Source organism: Denticeps clupeoides, chromosome 8 (assembly GCF_900700375.1).
Source record: "Denticeps clupeoides chromosome 8, fDenClu1.1, whole genome shotgun sequence".
NCBI lineage: Eukaryota > Metazoa > Chordata > Actinopteri > Clupeiformes > Denticipitidae > Denticeps > Denticeps clupeoides.
The window spans coordinates 20,211,068-20,237,513 of NC_041714.1; the positions used below are offsets into that span (position 1 = coordinate 20,211,068).

Below are 26,446 nucleotides of genomic sequence, written 5' to 3' on the forward strand. Positions count from 1 at the left end.
GTGTGTGTGTGTGCGCGTAATTGACACCATCCCTCAAAGGCAGACTGATATAAGGAATCTCTCAGTCTTGGCCTCACCCTGAGCAGACAGGAAATCAATATGTTGGCTGCCTGGCGAAAGTGATTATGGCCAAGGATCATCCTCTCTACACATTATTTGTCTGTTTTCTGTAGTATCTATAAAAGCACACACACACACACACACAGACGTGTACCTGGTACTGTAAAGTAATGTGCCATTTGTGTTTTGCAGATACATCTACATCCCGTTAGGAGGCTCTCGCCACGGCCGCTTCTGGAAAGTCCTGTCCATAGCACTGGCCTTCGGCTTTGTCTGCTTCTGGCACGGGGGTCACGACTACCTGCAGCTGTGGGCGGTGCTGAACTGGGCTGGGGTGCTGGCGGAGAACGGCCTGGGTGCCCTGCTGTCCTCGCCTCCCCTGCGGCGCCTCGCCGTGAGTGGTCCAATGCGGTTGCTAAGCTCCGCCCCCCACGCCGTCCAAACACCGGCTTGGTGGGCCTGAAATATAGCCGTGCTGCAGATATAGACCTGACAGCTCTGTGACATAATGTGTATCAGGGGTGGAGGTGTGTGTGTGTGTGTGTGTGTGTGTGTATATCAATCATGCTGTTTGGTGCTCTGCTATGGAGTGCGTTATCAGCTCAGGGCAGCACCCTGCCAGCTTATATGGAGCAGAAGCAGGGCTTAGAACCCCTCCCACCTCCGCCGCCATAGCGACCCTGGCAGTGATGGATGATGGGAGTTTGGGATGTTCCTACGGCTTTTACAGAGAGCAAAACACATGGAGGGAAATCACTTTGTATCCTTGTGTGTGTGTGTGTGTGTGTGTCCTTGTACTCGTGTCTTATTACATCTAATGTACTCACATAGGCAGTAATGCATCTGCACTGATCAGCCATAACATTATGACAGATGAAATGAACATTGATTTATCTTATTGCGATGGCACCCGGGTGGAATGCACTGCACAGTAATTATCTTTTGCTATTGAGGTGTAGGTGAAGGGGTTTAAAGGGTTTGATGCATCTCACATTTAAGATATTTAAGAACTCAAATAGTTGTTCCTAACATAAAACTGGGCACAAGTGGCCTCAAAAAGGTTTTATGAATAAACCACAGAAAAAAAATACATTTAGTGTATATAGAGGTACTTGCATGCTTATAATATATATTGTAAATTCATATTTACTACCAGCAGAAGATTTGGATGAGACTGCATGCAGCGTTTCTCCAGTGAACAGTTGATAATTTGATCCGTAGCCTTGATTTCCATCCCTTCAATTTGAACTTGAATCATCTTAATTAAAGTCGGCCGCGTTCAGTCCATGTGTTCCCTGCTGGTTTTTCCGTGCTTGCGACTTGAGTCATTAATGCAGTTTGTGACGGACAGACTGATAAATCATTCTGGTGAATAAAAGTCTTTTTTTCCCCCCCGTTTTCTGCAGGAACGCTTTCTCTCTCCGCCAATGAGGAGGCGTGGCTTGGCGTTTATCTCCGCCTTCTCCACCAGTATGCTAATCCTGTCCAATCTGATCTTCCTCGGAGGAATTCATGTGGGCAGAGTCTTCTGGAAAAGGGTCTTCATTCAAGGTAGGCTGGAGCCAAATGACCAGTTGCTCCCTACTTCTTCAGCACAGGGTGCTACAGTCTCTGCAGAACGGATCGTATCAATACCACAAAGCAGCAGAGAAAATCGCACAATCTAACCCATGAAAAATGAGCTTCATGGGGATCCTGCGCACCATTTTGATAAAGCTTTAGGAGTTCATTTCTCCTATCTGCATGTTATCTCAATCATCATTTTTCACTCTGAATCACAAACCACCTCTTTCGTTCCTGGCAAACCCTCCTCCTCCCTCTCGCTCTCAAACCCAATTTGAAGGAGATTTTCTTCATCCCTCAACCTGCCTCGCTTCTGACACGTCAGCCACCGCGCCTCGGGTTCAATAAGCTCAGCAGTCCCACGCAGGGAGATGAATGTAAAGTGCCATTAATAACTCTGGCACGTCTCATATTAATGCTTTTCATCAGAGGTTTTAAGGGGAGGCGATGTATTCCCCCGTGATACGTAAATGGGAGATAATTTGATTTGATTGAGATTAAAGATTCATTTTGTGGTTCTTTGCAGGCCAAGTGGCAGTCCATTACACACTTTAGCTTCCCAAGGGCCTGAACAAGGAAGTAAAAAGTGCTCCTCTCCTTCTAAAAAGTTTGGGTTTAGGGGGAATAACACAGGGCTGACATGGGGAGGGACATTCTGTGTGTGTGTGTATGTGGCTTCAGTCCCTTACACTTCCAGCATGGTTACCATGGTACCTGGCACAGCAGTGGTCATGACACTTCTGACACCTGTCTCCATGGTGCTGCTCTCAGTGCTCTCATGTGGCCTCACCTCACCCGATAGGTCCAGAGACTGTGTGTGTGTGTGTGTTTGTGTGTGTGTGTATTAGTTGCTTGTACTTATCTGTAAATGCAGAATGAACAGTCTTATGCTAATTAGCGATAATATTTGCATTTATATGCTTATCGTGCCAGTATTGTGCCAGGATCTCTTGGAAGCTGGACGTTCAAATCCTGCCCCCTGCACTGATTGGCTTGTTCTTTAGGAGGGAGGAAGTCCCATCATTAATATTTCCTCTGAATTGCTGCATCTGTGTGATTCTGCCATGGTGGTGGCCAAACATTTGGTCTGTTGCCAGAACTCGCACAGCATTAGACATGAATAAACTGCACTCTTAAACGGGCACCTGTGCTTTTGTGCACCCAAAACCCACCCATGGGTGTCTTTCCCTCTTTTTGTCCATCTGTAGGTGTAATCCAGTTGGCCATGGTTGTATCAGGATTAGAAACGGCGCCACCAGGGACTGTTTTTATCTCCCCATCCCAAAAGATAAAACCTCTGCTCTTCACTTCTCACCTCTGCTCTTCTTTTATTTTCTCTTGTCTTCTCGTCTCGTCTCATCTCTTCTTGTCTCAGATTAATCTGAATTGCTGTATAATGTGTGTGTGTTTGTGTGCATGGCAGCAGTACAATGCAATCAGTTTGAAGATGAAACTCCTCAGACACGGAACAGGATGTAATAGCTGTTTTCTTTTTTCTGTGTGTGTGTGTGTGTGTGTGTGTGTGTGTTCTGTGATTTTAAACACATAATTGAGCTTTAGTTAAAGTGTCCTCGTGTGACACAGGCTGTCTGGACACTTTGACGTAAGAGGATATTCTGCATTCGGTCAGTATTCTGCATTCGGTCAGTGTGTGTATGCGTGTGTCCATGTTTAAGGGTTCCTTTGTGGCTCAGCTCCAGACAGAGCATTAACTGAGGTAGCTTCTGGTTTCCTTCACCTGACTTTTTTTCCTGTCTCTTCTTCAGTCCCCCTTTTCTCACTTCTTCTCCCTCCATCCATCTTTGCTGTAATGGTCTGGAATGAACATTTTAATGGCAAAACCCGTTTCCGTTCGCTATATATCTCCCTGCTTGGGTTTCCAATTGAAGCTAACAGGGATAATATGTCAAATCTAGCAGTATCAAATCTAGTCCATAGTAGAAGACTATACAGTGGTTTGCCCACCAGTATGGCAGTGGTGGCCTGTCGCGTAAGGAAGTGGACCCATTAAATTTCGTTGTGTATCACGGTGACATTCACTTCCCTTCCACCAGAGCAAGATGGATGTAGGGATACTGAGCTGGACTGCTATCTAGAGAACTGGAATCAACCCTTTAATACCTGAACCAAGAAAAAAAATGGACTGAAATTTTTTATCTTTAGTCTTATTAGATCCTTTAACAACAACAAAAAAAGATTTGCAAGTCTGTTTTTTTGTACCTTATTGGATACTTTGGGATTTTTCTCTGCATTGGAAGTCCCATTCCCATCTCCCACTTCGTCATCTGTCTCTACAAGGGCCTCAATGTCACTCAAATTGCCATCAAGCAAGTGAACTTCCATTTAGCATATTTATGAGTCTAATTATTTTATTGTAAATATCACATTTCAATCTGTAAATTGTGTAATTGATTCATCAAAACACTGCATTGTGGACTATGGAACATCCAGAAAATATAACAAATGACCATTGAGGGATTTATCACTAAATCTTCCTTTATACTCGCTGTATGTGAGAATAGTTGTAGTGCAAAAGGTAGAAGACAAGCATCAGAGAGTATACAAAATGGTTTATACTGAAATGCATATATCAAATATGATAAGCACGACATTAAAGGGTTAATGCACCACTTTACATAAGACTTCATTTATTTTAAGTAAACATATTTAAATGAGGGTTTTAGGGGCTCTACAGGCACATTAACCATGATCTGCTCTCCAGTAACACTCAGACATCATTAGGCACCAATGGCATGTCATTTAGTTCTCACTGCAGTATTGTTATTAGAGATATTAATTTGCATACATTTTGCATATTTGCCAGAGTGTTCGCATACTCAATATAGAGAGCCATGTTTTTTTTCACCAGTTTTATAGATCACTTTCAGGGGGGTTGGATAGATACATAGAAGTCTGAGTATCTGCAGTTTAGCCCCCATATCACAGATTTGTAACGTTCAAAACGGAAGGTCTTAAAATACCCAGTGACATCCTGTAGGAAGACGCTTATGCCTGGAAAAGCACAGTACCTGTTCAGAGGTACGTTGGACGGGCCGGGATTAATGCGTTATGCTATTTTTGAGAACACGAGGGAGAATGCCTTGAAGGAATTTCTTGAAGTTTGATAGACACACTCACTTGGACTTTGTGATGGACTGATTTGATGAAAGGTCAAGGTCACTGAGGGTTGTATTCAATGTTCATCACAGTTTATGATGAAAGTTTTAATGTATTTATGTAATAACTTTTTAACAATTACAAGACTGATATTCAATGTCAGTTTAAACAATAAAATGGAAATTGACAAAGTTTAGTAGATACCACTGATGTGGTATGTTCATTCAATTACATTTCAGCATTTTGATTAAAGTTTAAAATCTTATTGTTAGATGGTATTAGAAGCCCAGATTAAATAACACAGGATGCCGTATTCATTTTGGATGTTGACGTGGATAATTGACCTCGTTCCTAAATAGAAAACTACAGCAGAAGATTATGATGAGCAGCCTTTATTCATCCAGTAGTGGTCTCATTGTGCCACTGGCCATGAGGCAGTTGAAAGAAACCCGTCTTACACCTCCTTCATTCCATATTTTAACTCCCATCGGACTCCCAATGTCTTCCAGCTCACACAAGGTGTCTGGTTGTATGTCCCAACAACATATTGATTATCTTTAAACATTCCTGCACGTTCAAACGACTCCCCGTGGTGGCCAAATTTGTATGGCTCAGGTACAGAAGCACAGCAGGTGTCCAAAAATCTCTGCATCTGTCTGCATGTCCGTGAGTTAATATTTGCATCTGTGTATGAGCGCTTTGGTCACGTGTGAGAGTTTAAATAATTTAAATTATTCTATAATGTCCACCATATGTTTAAATTAGACCTGGAACCTCCTGCCAGCTCCCTCTTTTAAAGGATATTTAAGAATCAGTGATTTAAGAACTCAGATGATTGCTATGACAGCCATTAACCGTATTTGATTTTTTTATTCCACCCTTAATGGTGTAGAATAAGAGATGTGTAAACCTGTAGATACAGGTGCAAGAGGCAACTTTTTATGTGGGCTGCATTGTGTGGCATCGTCTCACATTTCTTAAAGGTCCCATGACAGGAAAATCCCACTTTGTGAGATTATTTAATATTAATGCTAGTACCCATAGCCTGTCTATGGTCCTGCAGTGGATAGAAATGGCTAGAAAAGTGGCTAGAAAGAGAGTGCTTTGGCCGTCCTGCTTCGCCGTTCAGAGAGCAGCAGCACAAGATGTCAGATCTGGAATTTGTCCCCTCATGTCGTCATAAGGGGAAAGGTTACCTCCCGTGCCTCATGCTTTTTCCACCCAAAGAATTTCCCACTCTCCCCTTAAACATTATCTCTGCATCGACCGTCATGGCTTCCAAACATGCAGTCGCTCAGTAATTGGAGGTAGAAATGAGCACAGATGTATTTTTTAGTTCCATCACATGAGCCTCTGAAGAAATAATGGGTTTATTTTAATTTCTCTGGAAAATGCACTTCTCATCGTGGGACTGGCTCAAAGTGGCTGTAATTCTGCACCAAGGATGGATTTTGGAAAGAGACTTCAGATACAGTATTAGGGGACCAACTGATATAAAAAGCAAAAGAAGAAAATTCATGTCATGGTAGCTTTAAAGAACGTACTATGCTCCCCGACTCTGTTGTTGGTTCTAATCCAGGTCTAATCCTGTCCTGTGGGTTTGCCCAGAAGTGGAGTACTGCGGGAGACAGAACTGCTGAGTCTGTAAAGGTGTGATGAAATAACGAAGAAATCTGCATGTTTTCCCCCTTTCTCTCTCTCTCTCGTCCTTCTCTGATGTCTTTTCTGTAAGCAACATTATTTTTTTATTTATTTTTGCATCCCTCCCTTTTCTTTGTTGTTCTGTCACACGGTTCCACACACACACAAACCGGGCATCTTGCAAGGTCTGGATGCGGCAGAGTAGACTCTTTTCCTTCTGTCAATCCGGTCTTTCTCACACAGTCACGCTTCTCTTGCTTTATCTCTGTACTGGGCGTGTGTGAGGGTCTCTGTGAATCTCATGGGTATAGAATACTGTGAATAGTGTAAATGTGTGTGTGAGTGTGTGTGCATGCATAAGTGATTATTAGTGATAATTAGTGTCCGTAATCACAGCTAATTCTTTCTATAGGATCTGGCAAGAGCGCAGACCAAGGCTACAGTGAAGCACAGCACATGGTGACACAACAAAATTGTCTTCTGCATTTAAGCATTTCACCCTTAGTGAGCCCGGGGAGCAGTTGTGTGGGGACGGTGCTTTGGCATCTTGCCAGTTCGGGATTCGAACCTTCTGATTACAAGTTCGCTTCCTTACCCTTCTAGGCCACACAAATCCTGTCCTCCATGCTGAGTGTGACAGGGTTGTGTCTTCCTCCCGGTGTCTCGCTCTGGAAGTGTGCGTTGTGTGTATTTATGTTGTTTGGGGTTAAGTGTGTGCTGCCCTTAGGGAAGTGTATGTCTGTGTGTGGCAGCCACTGTCAGATTTGTCCAATTTGTCTTCGTCTCAGCAAGCTTTACTTCTAAACACACACACACACTCACACACACACAGAGGACAGGCTATTGATTTACCCAAAGGCAACACACTCCAGTCAGACTAAATGACTCAAGACACACACACACACACACACACACACTGCTGCAGCTGCTCTGTTCTATTGATTGGGATGTGTGCAGATCCTGAACTCACTCTACTGTATTTCATTACTCTGTTTTCTGGAGTGTGTGTTGTGAAATGCAGTTGCTGTGGCCTTTCTGCCATCAATTTGTTATTTTTATCAATATGTTTGACATTTTATCATCATCATTGTGAGATAATCAAAATTAACATGAGTTCTGTATTATATGCACTCTCGCTTTTTCACGATCAGGGTTTCTTTAAATCACACCAAATACCAATGAGCTTTTGCAACTGGGTCTGCCTATATATACTTCAGGGTTCTTACACATTTTTACAAGATATTTTCCATGACAAGATCATTTCCAGTTACTCTAAGGCAAATTTTCATGACCATATGTTCTGTGTCAGATTTACCAAAACATGAAACTATATTAATGACAACCCTGAACAGCTTAACTTTACCGGCAGTGTTTCGCAAACCAAGTTCGCCCAGTCAGGTTCAATCATCATAAGATGTAATTTACGTGACTTTTAAAAGGAGACACTCGACTGCGGAGGTTCTGGAACATGGAAGCGGAACAACGAGATGTGGTTCACTACGTAAAGACAGCAAAGTTACTATAGATCTGCACTAGATTGATACGCTGTAGTTAACGTAGAAAAGTCGTACAGGGACTATGTGCTTTGTTATACAACCAGATGTAAATACGATTTCAATTACTTTACATGTTATGTTTACAGACCAATTTTCAGACCATATTTGTAGTCAGTAATTCAGCCCCATATATCCAAGGTATAATCTGATGAATCAGACACATCAGAAGCCGGAATAAATATTCGGCCTATTCTTAACAGGGATATGACATGCAGTGGTATTCACCAGAACGTCCCTATTTATCCATGGACGGCACAGCCCGAAGTCTGCTCGTACCTGTTACCCGTACAACTCAAACCATGACAGTTTTTCTCCCTAGAAAGCTGCGGCTGTGATGAGTGCTCATTTTCAGGGTCCGCGACACCCTACAGAGGCCCACAATCTGGATAAATCCTCTGCAGTTCAGAAGCTTAAACACACTATGAAGCATTTGGATGAGCAGATAATAGGTTCAGAAAGGTCAATCGAGTTTTCACCCTAGCCTAATGCAAAACCAGCGTTTTCTCAAGATCTTTTTTCAAAATCAACGCTTTTCCATAATGCACCTATTTATCAGACATGTCTGATCCCCTCTTGTCTCTTTCTGCAGGGTGGTCGAACATAGGCGCGCCCATGATTGGCTTCCTGTACTGTTTCGCTCAGGTTGGGCTGGAATGGGACCGCGAAGCACCGTGATGACCCTCCCTGCACAGGACACAACGAGAAAACAACTTTCACACGCGTACAAACCGCTGAACTCCATTTTCGTAACACCAAGTAAAGGGTTTCCACGCTCCTCTCTGGCTGATCAGTGTCCAGGTTAGCAATCCGTCTGGTCTCTCGGCGCTAAAAGCGAGAGCGGATCTGCCGTGCTAATCTGATTAGTGTGCGGGTCCGAAGGAAAATCCGCTTCATTAAGGAGTCTCAGATGTGTGCGGGCGTCACGGAGCTCGTCGGGACCAACACGTGTGCAGAATCACACTTTAAATAGCTTATCATAAGAACACAACCCTATTAGCAATGGATTAGTGATATAAAATACATTTCATCATGCATAATTGCTTTAAAGGAGTAATCCACCTGCCAAGCCCTTTTCTTTTATTTGAAAATGTGTTGTTTCTTGCGGAAGCGAAAACCGTGCAGATTACCTGTAGCCTCATTGTCTCTTTAAAACTATTCAATTGGTGCTGTGAAGTTTCGATGCTTATCTTTATATGAACTTTCTCGTTAGAATTTTTAAATGTTACATTAGCACAAGATATCTTGACAGAAGAAGATGAAATATGCATGTATGGCTCGAGATTGATCTTGTGTATGCAAATAATAATCAATATCAACTCCAGCAAAGCAGTACTGGTTAACTGGTTGATCAGAACCATTTTATAGCACAGTAATGAAGATGGAAATATTTTTATTCATGGATTTATTTTAATGATTTTATTTTACTGGAAACTGTTGTTTCTCAAGATGCCTAAATGTTTGATTACACATTAAATGTCATTTTTTTGGGTGCCAGACACTTGCATGATTCACATTTTAATGAACTGAGCATGCACTCACAGACAACAATTACATGTATAAAATCTTTTTATTATTATAAATAATATTTTACATTTCTTTACAAATCCTCCTTTGTGCTTGCAGAAGTTAAAATGTCCATCCAGAGGTGCAAACAGCCCGACCTGTCTTCATAAATATTTGTGTCATAATCATAATAATATAATAATTAATCATTTCTCCATCTCTGAAACATTCCAATCATACAGTGCACACGCATACACACCTACGTACATACAGTACATTCATACAGTACTTAGTGCTAGCAGACAGCTGAATGGGGGCTGACCACCAAAAAATATTTCTCAGCAGATGCACTGTTGGGAGTGGAACGATGTGAACAAACAGCAGCTGGTTCCGTGTTTGATGGTGCAGGTTTGTGGGAAGTGTTAAGGCTGTAACATATATATATATATATAGAGTTAGTGCACACACATTACCGGCTCATGCAGTGCACGCACATTTTGTCTATTCTGGTTTGTTTTATTGTTATTAGGCGAAGATTCCTTCGGTCAAGCTAGTATGTGTCAAAATCTGGGATCACGGTCTCTAAAGCCACCCCTATGATTCCCTTACAGCCTCTTTGAGTGGTATTAACTTTTACTGCTGAGAGTCCCTACGGGTCAAAAAGCACTTTGCCCATTCCAGTGCTCAGAAATATGTAAAATTCCTCCATACTGCACGCCACTGGCTCTCTTTCTTTGGAAATGTTTGTATTGTCGCCCCTCTCACTCTTTTCTGAAAAGATCAACACATTTGGTCTCAGCTGCATGAAAATTGCAACTCACAAGACTGCATACTGCACTTGAAGTAACTTCGGGGAATTCTAATGAGTCTGGGCTGCATTATTGCTTCATTACTTATTTAAGTGGTCAGGCAACATTCATGTGTCGTGATGGTCATGGTGAACCACTACAAAGCTGGTCTGAGTGTGAACAAGACGTGCATTCAGAGAATGAAATTTGAGCTCTGTAGTGGAATACTGGCATTCCGACTGTATTATATAATTATATTATATAATCATGTAATAATCTTTATTTATGTAGCAAAATCAAGGTTTTTATAAAGTAATTTTTTTTAAACTACAGAATACTAGTTAATATAAGACAAACCTTATCGGCAAAAAAAACAAACAAAATAAGACAATATAGAATAAATTAAAAGATTAAGTTAAAAGACTTAAGTTTACAAGCATTTGTAACTTCCCTGAAAAAAAGTCTATTTAAATTGTTTTGTTTTTTTTTAATGTAGAGAATTTAAGGCTAAGGTCGATACTGTTCCTGAGAACAGACGTGGTTTTAAACTGGTTTCACGCTACATTGTATTTGATTCACACATTCTGTTTTAGAAAATATGAATATGAACTTTCATTGTGATCCTTGTACACAAACACGAAATCTGGGGCAACAATGTAGCAAATGTGAGTCATATTGTAGCGCCACAACCCTCTCTCTCTCTCTCTCTCTCTCTCTCTCTCCCCCTCTCGCCTGCCCTGTGTGTGTCAGGGGGTTGAAATGAAACTTCTAACCGATGCACTGTGATGCAGACGTGGATGATTCGGTGCAGAACATAATCGATTCTTTCATAATGACGTTGCTTGATGATTTTCGTTAAAAGTTAAAAAGTAGGGTCTGTAGTGACCGTAGTCTGTAGTGACCGTGGCCTCTACACGGTCTGTAGTGATCTTTGTACTGCGCCGCTCCGGGCACCAGGCGGCATCACGACGCTTCGATAATTGATAATCGAATCGAATCGTGAGTGTGTGTCATACCCCTCACCTGTTGGGAAGCGTTTTTGATTGGCGGTGGGTCATTGTGGGTTTAGGGGGTGGGGTTTTCATAGGGAGGTCAGGGAACTGCAGGAAGAAAGGAGACATGCCTTTTTAAAGGGCAGCGCAGCTGCTGCCATTCACCTGACCAACAATCTTCTGCACATTTCTTCCCGTGGAGGTCGTTTCAGAAATATTCACATAAAATATCAATGCACCGTGCTCTCCAGCGTCTCACCCTCTGCTGCTCTCTATTCTCTCATCATATAGAATAAGGTCTTTGTTTTCCTGCCTTATCGTCCCTGTGGTCCCAACTTTGATATGAGAAAAAAGACAGGCTAATTCCGGAGTCAGATTCTTACCCTCCTACCAAAAAAATCAATTTCCATTAAAACCACCATATCGGTGCAAAAAAAAAAAAAGAAACCTGTCAGCAGTAATGTATATGAAGAGTTAGCTGAAAAACCGCTTATGGGCCGAGAAGGTTAATCTGGAGGACGAGCTCAGCAACTGCCTCTGCTTACAGTGACCGTTTCTTTTTTTGTCCACAGTGTTTGACTTGCACGTGAAAAAATAACCAATGTGGCCGTTTGCTGTGCGTCCTTCGAGCTAATGAATACATGGGAAGGGGGCAAGGGTGCAAGCTACTTCGTAACCGACGCCGTCTTTTCTAGACTACGGTGTCTAATGTTTACAGTCTGACTGGTGAAACTGTGATATCAGAAATGTAAAAAGTCGTCCCCGTCCCCAGAATATGAAACCCAGAGGAAAGTACAAGAAGGCCTCTCAAAATCCACCTCAAGATGGGTCTCTTAGGCTAGGTGCAAGGCCACACGTCATGCATGTAATAGTCATGTATGTCATTAGATCATGCGTCATGGTGATGATGATGATGATGAGGATGTGTTGTGGAAGGCTTCCTGTATGCTTCGCTCTACAGTGACTGTACAGTATTCCAGCACGTGGACAGAGGGCGCGGGGTGCAAACCTGCAGGCGTCCCCTACATGCACGTAGCACGCTGCGAGGAGGGACAGATTAGTGCAAAAGACGTCTGCTCCTCTCCGGACGCAGGAGATGCTGATCGGCGGTGACAGGCAAGTGTTCCTGGCCAAATCGGCCAGAGCGCGGGGGACACGCCGCTTCCGACAGCAGAGTCCGTTCTCATCATTGTCACCGGCAGGTTTGACCGACGCTCTGATCTGATCTGCGGATACATTCAGAAAGACCATGAAAATGACATCGGCCACACCGGCCACCCCTCTCTCGCGCCGTAAATAAAGAGCTTCGGGACGAGGATGGAGAGGAGGTGAGGCAGATGAGCCTGGACTGAAAGACGTGTGCGATATGGGGCTGAGCTTTGTGCGTGTGTGTCTGTGATGCCAGCGTAGTGTCAGTCGCAGCGGGGCTCGTGCTGCTAGTCTGAGGTTGTTTGGTCTCCATGACGACTGTCACACACCATGCCCCTAGGCTAAACCCCGTGGAATGCGGGACATCTCTGAGCTGTACAGTGTGTGTGTGTGTGTGTGTGTGTGTGTGTGTGTGTAAAACTCTATTGCTCTTTCTGAGGAATGTCCTGGACGGGCTCTCCGATGCTCGCGTACGCGTCTTCAAGCCCCGCCTCCTTTGCATCCCATTCAGTAAATGGCCACTCGCGCGTCTCCTAAAAGACTAAATGCCCTGAAAACCCGCGACGTCCTCCCCAGGTGCTCAGCTGAAGATGTCCTCCTTGTCAGAGTCAGGCGAGTTCGGCCGCGAGACCTGGAACAGAGGCGATGTGGGGGACTTCCTGTGGCGCAGCAGCCTCAGCACCTCCCCCACTTGGGCCTCCAGTGCCAGCATGCGGCTGCCCAGTGCGGCCAGCTCCTCCTTCAGCTCCGCCCGGAGCTCCAGCAGCGAGGTGTGCAGGCTGAGCTCGGGGATGGGCGGGATGGGCGGGCCGGCCGGCTGCACGGGACTGCGGTCCCCGGGGCTGCGCGCCTCGCCCTCGTCCAGGCGCAGGTCGCTCTTGGTGATGCCGCTGTCGCACGAGTCCGTCTTCTTCAGGCTGTTCTCCTCGTGCACCGACCCCTTGCCGTGCTCCGGCAACGTTTCCATGGATTCCGCCTTGGAGACCTTGTTCCAGCCCTCGCTGGGTTTGGCCGCCATGCTCTCTCGGAAACGACCCCACCCCCTGGCACGCGGCTCCGACAAACGGGAGCCCCCAAACGCCATGCTAGGAGGCGGTGCTTGCAGCTTGGCATGGTCGGATGGTCCTGGCAGAGGTCCGGGAGCAGAGTTCGAGGCGATCGGTGTGGCTGGACTCTCGGTTACCGTGACGATGCTTGTGGTGGTGATAACGGATTGCTGGCTGTGGTGGGCGTGGCCTTTCTCCAAGTCCAAATCATCCACGTTGGTCCGTTCGGCCGCCAGCCGGGCCTCCTTCTGCTGTCGGAAGCGCTGAAAAAGGCGTCGCACGGGGTGGTCCGGCGGCAGGTTCAGCGGCGCATCATTCTTCCTCCTCAAGCGCTCCTCTTCCTCCCGCTTCACGTCGCTGATCTTCCTGAACACGATCTGCACACACAGAAACAGCACCGCCGGTTAGCATGCAGCCTGGTTATGAGGCTTATTCTGGTTACCATCACATGCGGGACATGCCATGGGATACATGGGACCAGAGAGATCTGGTTATTAATGTTCCGTACGCATAAATGTCAGCTGAAGATGCAGCGGACCCACCAAGGTGCCACTGAGCAAAGTCCAGTCCCCAAACACGCTTTTCATGGCTGCCCACTGCTCACTAAGGGTGATGGTTAAATGCAGAAGATACATTTCACCGTGTCACCGTGTTCTGTGCTTGCTGTGCTTCACAATGACAATCACTTGACCTTCACTTTTCACTTTTCAGCTGCCCTTAGTACAGATTCTTTCATGTTTTCCACCAGGACCTGACCTGCTGTTAGGAAACTGGGGTGTTGCAGCCCGTTTAAAAGAGACTCTTGAATTCTTCATTCTTCAAGAGACTCTTCATTCTTCATTAATCTCGATCCTTTAAGCAATACAATAATCTGAACGTATATGAAAGGATGAACTGAAAATTGAGCAGATGTTCAAATAATTGACCAGAGGACAAATTTTGACCACAGCTTTGAACTCATTTCTTATTCATATTTGTTTATTCATAATTTATGGCCAAAATGATCTGGGAAGACATCCATGCTGAGCTTTTTTATTGGAGAAATAAATGAGAAACCAAGTCATCTCTGCCATCTGATCATGATCTCATTGCTGCAGTGCTTATAGGAAACGTCATCTTCGTTTCTAAATTGTTTTTTTTTGTGACCAGTGGAAATCGAACTCTTCACTTACCCATCAGCACATTTAATGTTGGTTAGTTAATTACAAATGCTCTCTATTGTGCATTTATTTCACGCCACAGTATTTTCTGTAAATATCCACCCTTTAGGATTAGACAAAACCAGACAAGACATAAATGCTGGTCATGTGATGATAACAATAACAAAATATATAATGTAATATTGTTAACTATTAAAAGTGAGACTAAATGTGGTTTACAAAATAAAAACTATAATAAAATGTATTTCCTCTCATTTAATCGAGTTATTAATATGCAGTATTTTTGTTTGCGGTCACACACATGACATCGCGAGGAAAGAATTTCATTGTAAGGAGAAATGTAAATTCTTCTGTACAATATATGACAATAAACACTTTGAATCCTTGTGGTGGGTATAGATATATGGTGGTTGGTTATCAAAACCAGGTTCAGAAACCAGGGACAGTGGTGGCCTAGCGGTTAAGGAAGCGGCCCCGTAATCAGAAGGTTGCCCGTTCGAATCCCGATCCGCCAAGGTGCCACTGAGTAAAGCACCGTCCCCACACACTGCTCCCCCAACGCCTGTCATGGCTGCCCATTGCTCTACCAAGGGTGATGGTTAAAAGCAGAGAAGCAATTTCCTTTGGGGTTAATAAAGTAAAAAAAAAAAAACACTATTACAATGGAGTCTATTAATAGATCCGTATAATAATAAGATAAACCTTGTTTTAAACCTTGTTTAAATTGTGAAATGGATTTGATTTAAAGAAAAAATAGTTTTTGTCTATTGTACTAGGCACTTGTACTATATAGAGTGGGTCAAATAGAATTGAATGAATAAAAAAGAAACTAAAAAACACATACACAACGACTAAAACTAGAATAAAATTATCATGAACAATTCTGACTAAAATAAGACTAAAATGCACAGACTTTTAATTGACTGAAACTTGACTAGATTACAATAAGTCTGGATGTGACTAAGACTAATTAAAAACTAAAATGACAGCTTGACATAAAAAAAAAAAATTAAGACCGGAAACTAAAAATTAATGTTAATGGAACTAATTAGATTTAGCCTGGGTCTCCATGCAATGTTTACATTGTGGTATCACAGAGCAGAGGCGTCAGTCACACATGTAGACTCGTCGCTATAAAACCAACGCAACCAAATACATTTTATCTTCATTCTGGTGTGTGGCCTTCACAGTTTGATCAGAGAACTGAGCATCTTTTTCCCACGGGATGCCATCAAAGCTGAATGGCCTCTGGTCCTCCCTCTAAAACCACACAGCTGCTATGCAAGAACATACACTAACAGTCCAATGCAATTATGTTTACACTGTAGATTTACGAAATAACACGAATGATGTTACGTAGTATTTGCTATGCATTTCACAGAACTTAGGTTTCATGCCCATGCCCACACATTCATTCTCGTAATATTCATCTTATGATAAAAATCAGACAGACGATAGATGAAAATATTTGACTAGTGACTCACTGAGACTTGAAGACAAATTGACGTGTTTTCTGATACTGTGAGCACTTGGCAATTGTCAAAGTGGGCCGTGTTTGACAAGAAATGATTTGACAGGCAGTTTTAACCGAGAAACAAGTCAATCTGCAGGATGCACTGGAGAATTAAGAGGTGAGTTAGAAAGTCGCTCCATTACTCATGTATAATTGATGGCTGTTTTTGATGGGAACACAAGGAGTAATGGATTTTCAGAGGACGCCTCCAAAAGCCAAGAATTAAATATGAATGGCTCTACTGGACTCAAAATCACACATAAAATGTGTTTTCAGTGCATTTTCCTGAAGACGTCTATCTCACACACACACACACACACACACATGCGCACACACACACACATCTGCCAGGCATGTCAACTGTAAAGTACATTTCCATCCATTCCCGTTGGCCAATCAGGCGCCCACTGTGCCATTTACCACCCGCTCAGGGTTTTATTTTTAGAGAAAAGGAGACTATTGAGACTACCTCATCACATAGACACCATTTCCCAAAATGGTGCTCCCTTTCAAACAAATTCATGTACTTTTTGTCTCTTTTGAGCACAGATACACACCCAGTCGTAATCACAGTGAATTTTTTGTTCCATTTTAACTGTAATTTAATACACCTAACTTGATTAAAAGAGGGACTTTGCTTTGATCTATTGCCTGCTTTAATAGTGAAGTATTATGGAAGATCGATCAAAACATCACAATTCAGAGGGGAGGAACTAACTGCCCACCCAGATATTTTTGTTGGTGTAAATTATTACAGACACCCAAAAGACGATTTTTAATCATATTTTTTAAAACATATGTTTAAAATGGGAAGAACCCATAGAGATGACCACTATATCCATCAATATCATCTCTGAACTATCCCCCCCCCCATCATAGTTTAGCCATTTCCGGTGTAGGTTTTGGCTTTTTTGTGTTGCATTTTGTACACCAAATATCTTGAGAGAGGGGTGCTGCCTGTCTCAACGATGCATCCCAAAGGTGATGCAGGCCTCATTAGTGTAAGGAGATTGGCATCTGTATCAGTAACAGACACACACACAAGCAGAATAACAGAAACCCCATCTGCTTAAGAGACTAGCACAGCAGGAGGTTAAGAGTACTTCTATTACTAAAAGTGCATGGATGGAGAGGGAAGAGTGTGTGTGTGTGTGCATGTGTGTGTATGCACGTTGTAAATTTCAATTCCATGAATATAAATGTGCTGGCAAACATCATATGAATGCAGCAGGGAAAGGTCCTTCATGGTGGTGGTGTTGGGATGAATACTCATATATGTGTTTGCAGAAGTGTCAGCACGAATGGTCAAATAATACATAGTAGCATAAGCAATTGTGAGAGAAAAGGTGAGAAATTGGAAAGACTAAAACATATGGCCTGAAATCGGCAATTAAGATGTATCGAGGTGCATCTTTCATATTGAACCTGATGTCTAGATGCTAGAAAAATAAAGAAGTACATTTGAAAAATGTGTAGTCTAATTTGCATATGCATTTGCTATTTTAAAATAGTAGATTAAGCAATATTCTCAAATTTTTGTAATTTAAAAAAATTACCATAGATTATGAATAATCCCTCACACCACAAGATGCATTTTCTGCTCTTTGGCAATGTCATGATAATGTACTCTAATCCCCTGTACTCCACACTGAAATGGCTGAACTTTTTGACAGTGCAACAACTGGCGGGAAAGAATGGTCCTGACAGCCGTTTGGATTTTATGATGGCCAGAGGTCAAAGCCTCTATGCCTGCCACAGTTCACCTGCCTCCTAAACCCTGTAAGAGGACATAAAAAAAAAAAAAAATTTAATTTTAATCTCACACCAGTTAACACACACAGAGGCTTCTTTTCAAGGTGCTATAATGCTTGTGGCGCGTGGGACTTGTTAGCCAGCATAAGGCCAAAGGCATCCTCAGATTTAAATAAGTAAGTAACCACTTGGTAGGCATGTGTACTGCCAAGAAGAGAAACTAATTACCCTTTATGTTGCTCACTAATTATTTCTGGCACCCAAAATGCAATCTGCTCAATTGTGTTTTTATAAGCAGACTTTAAGTAGACTCCCTCCCCTACTGACCTTTCAGATTCAGTATCCATTTCATATTCATTCCAGGATATAAAGCATATTTTCATTAATGAGTGCACTGTTTTATGCCCAGAAATGCTTTTTATACCTAATGTTTTGGGCGAATGGTCAGGGTCAGAGGGGAATCTGTAAAGTACAATCCCTGGTGCACCCTTACAATGTTAGGAAATGGGAAGAAATCAGACTGATAAAAAAGTGCAGAAATTTAAAGTCAGTTTTTGGAAGTCAGTATTTAAGTTTTAGTTTTAGTTAGCATAGTTTATTTTAGTGTGTATATACATATACAGTACAGGCCAAACGTTTGGACACACCTTCTCATTCATTGTGTTTTCTTTATTTTCATGACCATTTACGTTGGTAGATTCTCACTGAAGGCATCAAAACTATGAATGAACACATGTGGAGTTATGTACTTAACAAAAGACTGTAAATGGTCATGAAAGTAAAGAAAACACGTTGAATGAGAAGGTGTGTCCAAACCTTTGGCCTGTACTGTATGTTTTTCTTTCTTTTATGATTGCACTATGGGGGGTCTGTGGGAAACATTATTTCAATACATGGTATAGTGTGTATACTGTTGTACTGACAAAATGAATCTTGAATCTTGAATATTGGTCTCAGTAAATCACCCCTTCCGGTCCTTCTGAAGGCGTTTTCAAACTCTCCCTTCCTTTGCTCTTCTGATGTACACTACCCAGCATGGCAACAATTTAATATTCTCCTTAAGTCTCTGTGACATAACAAGGCGTGCAGAAGCATATTGGCAGGACAGATGCTGCGGTGTCTCCTCCCCACTACACAGGATTTTCTGCATCTCAAGCAGGGCAATATGAATATGCAGGATGACTTCATATACAAATGTTGGCCACAAAGTCACCTGGCTTCAGTTTCATAGTTTAAAAAAAAGTTGATGGCCAAAGTTGTGCAACTTTGCGTTTTGATTCTGTTCCACTGGTGCATTACAAAATGCCTTTCACCATATCTTACTTTGACATTTGCATTCTTATTCTAATGAATATAGGTATAGGTTTTTGAGTCGATGTTGATTTCAAGAGGAACTTTTTCGTGATTGCTCTACACAACACCAACGTACAAAACCTTTGCAATTATCTGTATGCTTTGGAAAACCAGCCACCTTTATTTACCACAGCCCATCTCTCCACAGACACATTCACAGCTGCTGTGTCGGTATATCTAATAAAGTGGCCTAATAAAAGATGTAGAAATTTCCCAGGGGGAGGTATGGAACTACTGTCTGACCTGCCTGAAATAAGACGACTGCCTTAACGATTAAAACCCTGTCAGTTTTAAATCCAGCTCAACCACTCTTGATTACCTTCGGCCTTCAGTCCAGCCCTCGGGGTTAATTGGTTTGCAAGGCCCGGCTGGAGAGGGACGAGGTTTATTGACTGGCCTGCGATTGGAATGGACACGCCCCCCCGGAGAGGATAAGCGAGAACTCTCCTTTCAGCCGCCACAATGCGCAAGTGGTTCTGCTGAGTCATGAAGAAAGAATTAATGACAATTCCTAAATCATTAGCATCAGACAGGGCTCACAACTTCATCAGCCAGACCTGGTTAAACAGTTAGAGGAGACTGGTTACATTTACAGCATTTACCAGACGCCCTTATCCAGAGCGACTTACAATCAGTAGTTACAGGGACAGTCCCCCCCTGGAGCAACTTAGGGTTAAGTGTCTTGCTCAGGGACACAATGGTAGTAAGTGGGGTTTGAACCTGGGTCTTCTGGTTCATAGGTGAGTGTGTTACCCACTAGGCTACTACCACCCCCCGGTTCAGTGGGTCAACCTTTCTGGTCCCCCTTTCTGTTTGTCAGCACAGCCAGTGCATGATCAGGATGACATGCATCTGGAACCCTATAAATTGACTTTATTTTTTTCATCTACTGAAATCTGTGTTTTACATTATAAACACATTTATTCACGTAAAATTGTCTAATTATAGATTTTTTTTTTAGAATAAAGAAACTGTTTTGTAAAATAAAAGTGTTGACCTGGAATTACCATTACCATTAAAATACATGATTTTCACTTCTTTGTCTTCTGTGTTTGTGCCAGTGATACTTCGACAAGCGTGAGCGGGCAGGAGACTGGTCCACTAAGTGGAAGCGAATAAGCATGAAGGATGCCCATGATGCGACTGGTGTTTAGGCGGCTCCAAAAACGCAAACAAATCTTGCAATTTCCAGGCCCCAAAAAGAGGACCGTTGACTTCTTTTTCCATCTGTGTGCGGAAACCACTGTTTGCTTTGCCCACACACCGATTTCAGCAAATGATACAACATTTCGCGTTTTACAACAGATTCCATTTTATTTGTTGGATTCCACGTTTTTCCGTCTTATGGCCCTACGTGCAGCAGACTCTCCAGGCTACTTACACAAGACTGATACCACAAATACATAGAGACTTTCCAAAACTCAGACACAGTTTCAGGACGTCCAGGCTGAAGACATATCTCTTCATTCCAGCATTCTCCCTGTCAGAGGATTGGGATCAGAATTCCACCTAGAATAACTTCAAACAACCTAATTTACCATCTCAAGCAAAGACCTAACCTCAGGTCATCAGGCTACCTGGAGGGCTTGTCTAATATAGTCACAAATGGACAAACATTATTGTCCTGTAGACCATGATAATGGACTATTAAATACCATCCGTGAACCAGACACCTACTCCTTCTTCCATGGTGTGTCCCTCCTCAGGTTTGTCCATCTGTTTATAATGTTCTGACCTTTACCAGAAATCAATATTCAATAGTCCAACATTTGAAAATGGAAATGAGATAATGTACTTTAATGTAGTTGTTTGTCATTTTAATGTCATTTTCATGCATTCTCCCACTACCTCACACTACCCACATAAATAAGCAACTAGTGTGAAGACAGTTTGTCCATATATATATGTGTGTGTATATATGGAAAATAATTGTCATTACACTAGTTGCCTATATATGAAGAATTCTCCTGTAGAGGAAGAGTAGAGGAAAACCTGCTTTAAATGGTTAAATGAGAAGAGAACGTCTACTTTCTGTTGTGTTGTGTGCATAATAACGAAAGTTCCCTGCAGCTCCATCAAAGTTCAATTAAAGCTCAAGGCGGCGGGGCCGCCTCTCAGGACAAAAGAACATTTACAAACCGCTTCTCACACACATTCACCGATCTCCTCAGAAACAGACAGGATTTCTGTGGATTTGAGCTCTATTGGACCGATAATGTGTGTGTGTGTGTGTGTGTGTGTAATCTTTTTCTCTAGGGCTGTTCTCCAACAATACTAAGCTCTTATGTCATTTGGATCGTCTGAAGAGGTTCTTCATCTGTCTGCGGCTTTGATGTTTCCAGCTAATGTGCGTCTCTGTCTTGATGGCGGCTGAGGGGACGGAGGGGAAGATTAGCGGCATGCAAAAATGAAGCGCAGAACATTCATCCCCGAAACAGACGGATCGAGGCGTCCTTCAGGCCGAAAGCGGGGAAAGGGGAGTGGGCCGCCGTACCCCGCCGCCAGAACCGGGGTCCTCTGGTGCCACCCTGCCGCAGTAGTGCCCCGCTGATCTCCACATGCCTGCAGAACCCACGGGCGTGGAGCCGTGGAGCAGGTGGAGGAGAAGACGTTGCCGGGTAACTTTACTTTCACCCCCACCCACCCGGCACACGCTTTTCCTACGCAAACACGCCGCCGTCCACCTACACAAAACTCACACAGGCCCACGCACACTCAACACACACGAGTGTAATACACCCAGCAACTTTCTATACATAGACTAGAGCGCTTTATGTGAAAAATAATTTAGAAATCAGAGCAGCGTGTGTGTGTGTGTGTGTGTGTGTGTGTTTTAAAGAGCACTAGAGCTTTTTGTGTGCTAGATGTAAATATGGCAAGCACAGTCGTCTTTATCAAGATTACGCGGCCAGGAACCCCTGTCATATTCATCTCCCCCGAGAGGAATCTATCACACCTGTCGTCCAAAAATAAATCGGCCGAGAAGAATGGAAAAATGACTCTCACACACACACACACACACACACACAAATACACACACAGCTCCCGAGACTGACAACCACATTTTTCTATCCCCTGTGTGACTGTCACAGAGCACAGGGAGATGGACAGTAATGACCCCCTCTGTCCTGCTAAACACCTGCCCCGCTCTCTCTTTCTCTCATTCAGTTCCTCTCGTTTTCCTCAAAGGCAGCCAGAGTCTTGCGCGCACACACACACACACACACACACACTTTCAGTGATATCCCGGCCCATTTGCACACAGCTATATGTATTATTCCCCACCCCTGTATAGCACCATGCATGGATGCACATAGAGAGAAGGATGGTTATAATGGTTAAGTGTCGGAATTCATGACATGATAGAAATGTACCGTCAATAAACGTCATATAAGTAAATACACGAAATAAAAGCAGTTCGAAACGTTTCCCCCCATGTGAGCTGTGAATGAGCTCGATATATGAGCATGGATGGAGTCTATAAGCCAGACTACTCATACAGGGAGTGCAGAATTATTAGGCAAGTTGTATTTTTGAGGAATAATTTTATTATTGAACAACCATGTTCTCAATGAACCCAAAAAACTCATTAATATCAAAGCTGAATGTTTTTGGAAGTAGTTTTTAGTTTGTTTTTATTTTTAGCTATTTTAAGGGGATATCTGTGTGTGTGCAGGTGACTATTACTGTGCATAATTATTAGGCAACTTAACAAAAAACAAATATATACCCATTTCAATTATTTATTTTTACCAGTGAAACCAATATAACATCTCCACATTCACAAATATACATTTCTGACATTCAAAAACAAAACAAAAACAAACCAGTGACCAATATAGCCACCTTTATTTGCAAGGACACTCAAAAGCCTGCCCTCCATGGATTCTGTCAGTGTTTTGATCTGTTCACCGTCAACATTGCGTGCAGCAGCAACCACAGCCTCCCAGACACTGTTCAGAGAGGTGTACTGTTTTCCCTCCTTGTAAATCTCACATTTGATGATGGACCACAGGTTCTCAATGGGGTTCAGATCAGGTGAACAAGGAGGCCATGTCATTAGTTTTTCTTCTTTTATACCCTTTCTTGCCAGTCACGCTGTGGAGTACTTGGACGTGTGTGATGGAGCATTGTCCTGCATGAAAATCATGTTTTTTTTGAAGGATGCAGACCACAGCTTGAAGAAGGTGTCTTCCAGAAACTGGCAGTAGGACTGGGAGTTGAGCTTGACTCCATCCTCAACCCGAAAAGGCCCCACAAGCTCATCTTTGATGATACCAGCCCAAACCAGTACTCCACTTCCATCTTGCTGGCGTCTGAGTCGGACTGGAGCTCTCTGCCCTTTACCAAGCCAGCCACGGGCCCATCCATCTGGCCCATCAAGACTCACTCTCATTTCATCAGTCCATAAAACCTTAGAAAAATCAGTCTTGAGATATTGGCCCAGTCTTGACGTTTCAGCTTGTGTGTCTTGTTCAGTGGTGGTCGTCTTTCAGCCTTTCTTACCTTGGCCATGTCTCTGAGTATTGCACACCTTGTGCTTTTGGGCACTCCAGTGATGTTGCAGCTCTGAAATATGGCCAAACTGGTGGCAAGTGGCATCTTGGCAGCTGCACGCTTGACTTTTCTCAGTTCATGGGCAGTTATTTTGTGCCTTGGTTTTCCACATGCTTCTTGCGACCCTGTTGACTATTTTGAGTGAAACGCTTGATTGTTCGATGATCACGCTTCAGAAGCTTTGCAATTTTAAGAGTGCTGCATCCCTCTGCAAGATACCTCACTATTTTTGACTTTTCTGAGCCTGTCAAGTCCTTCTTTTGACCCATTTTGCCAAAGGAAAGGAAGTTGCCTAATAATTATGCACACCTGATATAGGGTGTTGATGTCATTAGACCACACCCCTTCTCATTACAGAGATGCACATCACCTAATATGCTTAATTGGTAGTAGGCTTTCGAGCCTATACAGCTTGGAGTAAGACAACATGCATGAAGAGGATGATGTGGACAAAATACTCATTTGCCTAATAATTCTGCACTCCCTGTAGAGGGAAACATTATTTTATTCTGGATAAGTGTTTGCATACATGAAATATGAGGAGATGTTGAGGATGGTGTGTCAGATTATGAGGTACAGAAAATATTGAGGTAAACTGAATATTTTTTAGTTTCAGGCTATAAGATAAGGAGACGATATTGCGGTAAAGAGTTTAAACATTTTGAAGCTACATTAGATTTTGAGGTTGATTTACTTGTGGCAGAATATGAGGTACAAACAATTGAAAGTAAACATATTTAAAGTAAATTTGAGAGTTTGAATGGAAGATTTCAAAGTGAGGTATACTTGATTGAGGCAGGACGTGAGGTACAGTAAAATGGAGGCAAACCTAATATTTTTGAGATAAGGCAAGATTTTGAGGTAAATTTCTGAATGTAAATTCTGAGGCTAATTTGTGAATGTGAGTGAAGTAATGAAGTGTACTCGATCGTTTCCCTTCTAAAACGAACATGCCCCCTTTCCATCCCTTGTGCTATTTTATTAATGAATGCGGAGGCCTGTTGAGTAAAACACCATGAGCGAGAGGTCATGCACGAGTAATGCACGTGCCAACTTTTTAATTATTATTTTTTCCCCGGAAAGCAACATAGCAGGTGACGGCGGGGCCAGCCCGTGGCATAGGTAATATAGGTAAATGCTGTGGGCGCCATCCATCCAGGTGTTTCTTAAAACTAGTTTGTATTAATGTGTCTTAATATGAAGAAAACAAGACCACATAAATTTAGCTAATTAAGTAGTAGTAGTAATAATATATAAATATATCCACTATGGCAAGCCAACAGGGATGCAAGGTAATGGCGTTAAAAAAATGGCAATGTGAAAAAACGCCGTTTAATCACTGACAGTTCGCGTTCTTGTTCAAGCGCCATTCTGAACATGCTCTCAACTCTGGAGGCAAAAGGTTTCAGGTTAGAAAACATTTCAGGTAAGTCTAGAGTCAGAAAAAAAGTGAAGTGATTGTCACATGTGATACACAGCAGCACAACACATGGTGCACACAGTGAAGTTTGTCCTCTGCATTTAACCCATCACCCTGAGTGAGCAGTGGGCAGCCATGACAGGCGCCCGGGGAGCAGTGTGTGGGGACGGTGCTTTGCTCAGAGGCACCTCAGTGGCACCTTGGCGGATCGGGATTCGAGCCGGCAACCCTCTGATTACGGGGCCACTTCCTTAACCGCTAGGCCACCACTGCCCCTTTCTAGGCCACCACTGCCCCATACCAGGTCACGCTTTTTATAAGCACTTGGACCGTGGCCATGAGAGGAGCACCAATCACAGTGCAGCGCGCACACCAGTAGACACCAGACTGCTGTGTAATATCCACACCATGCATGTCGTTTCAGGATAGTAGACTATATTCATTATATTTTTGCTGAAACAGCAATAAAAAGGGTACACAGTTGGTCTCCCACCATCTGCACGGTCATCTGCACAAAAAAAAACTCCCCCCGATTTGTCTTTACAACTTGACGTACAGCAGCTGGTTTCAGATGGTAAATCTGCTTGTGTGCTTGAATTCGTGAGCGTGGATGGAGAGCTATAATGAGCCACGTTTCCAAACCAAGTGCCCTGCATCCCACAGACGGACGCTGTGACTTCATGGTCTTCCGGGTGACAGAACTGTTTTAGAGAGTGAGGAACAGAGGGCGAAAGGAAACTCCGAGAGATAGTGGGGATAATCTCAACCGCACAGAGGAATTTAAAAAGGCTTTTGTACCTTCAGGGTAGTTTAATATTTGATCAAAGGCATAAAATAACATCTCATCTGAAAGTGACAGTCCTTTCAGCCGCACAATTCCACAATGCTTTCTATTTCTGAATTCCTCTCCTTATTCCCGTTCTCGCTCTGCCTCCCTCTTTCCCTCCCACCTAACAATACCTCACCCTGGCGCTGCTACAAGAAAGTCTCATCCCGGCTATTTTTCCATCGAAAATGTCAGCGTACCTTCCTTTAGCTCGTGCTAAACTAAGGGACATTGGACTGAAACGTGTAAACCGAGCAAGATAAAGTAAGCGAGGGCAGAACGCGCTGCGCGGAGACACTCGCGTGTCTCGGCATTTAGCCTAAAAGCCTGATGGCCTCTTATGCGAATACGACTTTAACTCTCCGACCCTGCACAGTGAAAATGTCAGGCTGACACGACCACGCCGGATTATGAGGGATGGGGCCGACCCCGTGTCCCAGCACACCCAGT

At 43.1% G+C, this 26,446-nt stretch overlaps 2 protein-coding genes across 6 annotated transcripts in view; one reads left to right on the forward strand and one right to left on the reverse strand.

Moving 5' to 3' along the window:
* Window positions 1-9,424, forward strand: part of hhat (hedgehog acyltransferase) — a 34,687-nt gene extending 25,263 nt beyond the window's left edge. The window contains exons 10-12 of the mRNA XM_028988464.1: window positions 253-454; window positions 1,467-1,611; window positions 8,527-9,424. Of these exons, the coding sequence (XP_028844297.1) occupies window positions 253-454; window positions 1,467-1,611; window positions 8,527-8,612 (433 nt within the window). The 3' untranslated portion in view covers window positions 8,613-9,424. The remainder of the gene's footprint in view (window positions 1-252; window positions 455-1,466; window positions 1,612-8,526) is intronic.
* Window positions 9,425-12,388: 2,964 nt separating this feature from the next.
* Window positions 12,389-26,446, reverse strand: part of kcnh1a (potassium voltage-gated channel, subfamily H (eag-related), member 1a) — a 56,765-nt gene continuing 42,707 nt past the window's right edge. For all 5 annotated transcript variants that reach the window (XM_028988462.1, XM_028988463.1, XM_028988461.1 and 2 more), the window contains one exon: window positions 12,389-13,792. In XM_028988462.1, the coding sequence (XP_028844295.1) occupies window positions 12,950-13,792 (843 nt within the window). In that variant the 3' untranslated portion in view covers window positions 12,389-12,949. The remainder of the gene's footprint in view (window positions 13,793-26,446) is intronic.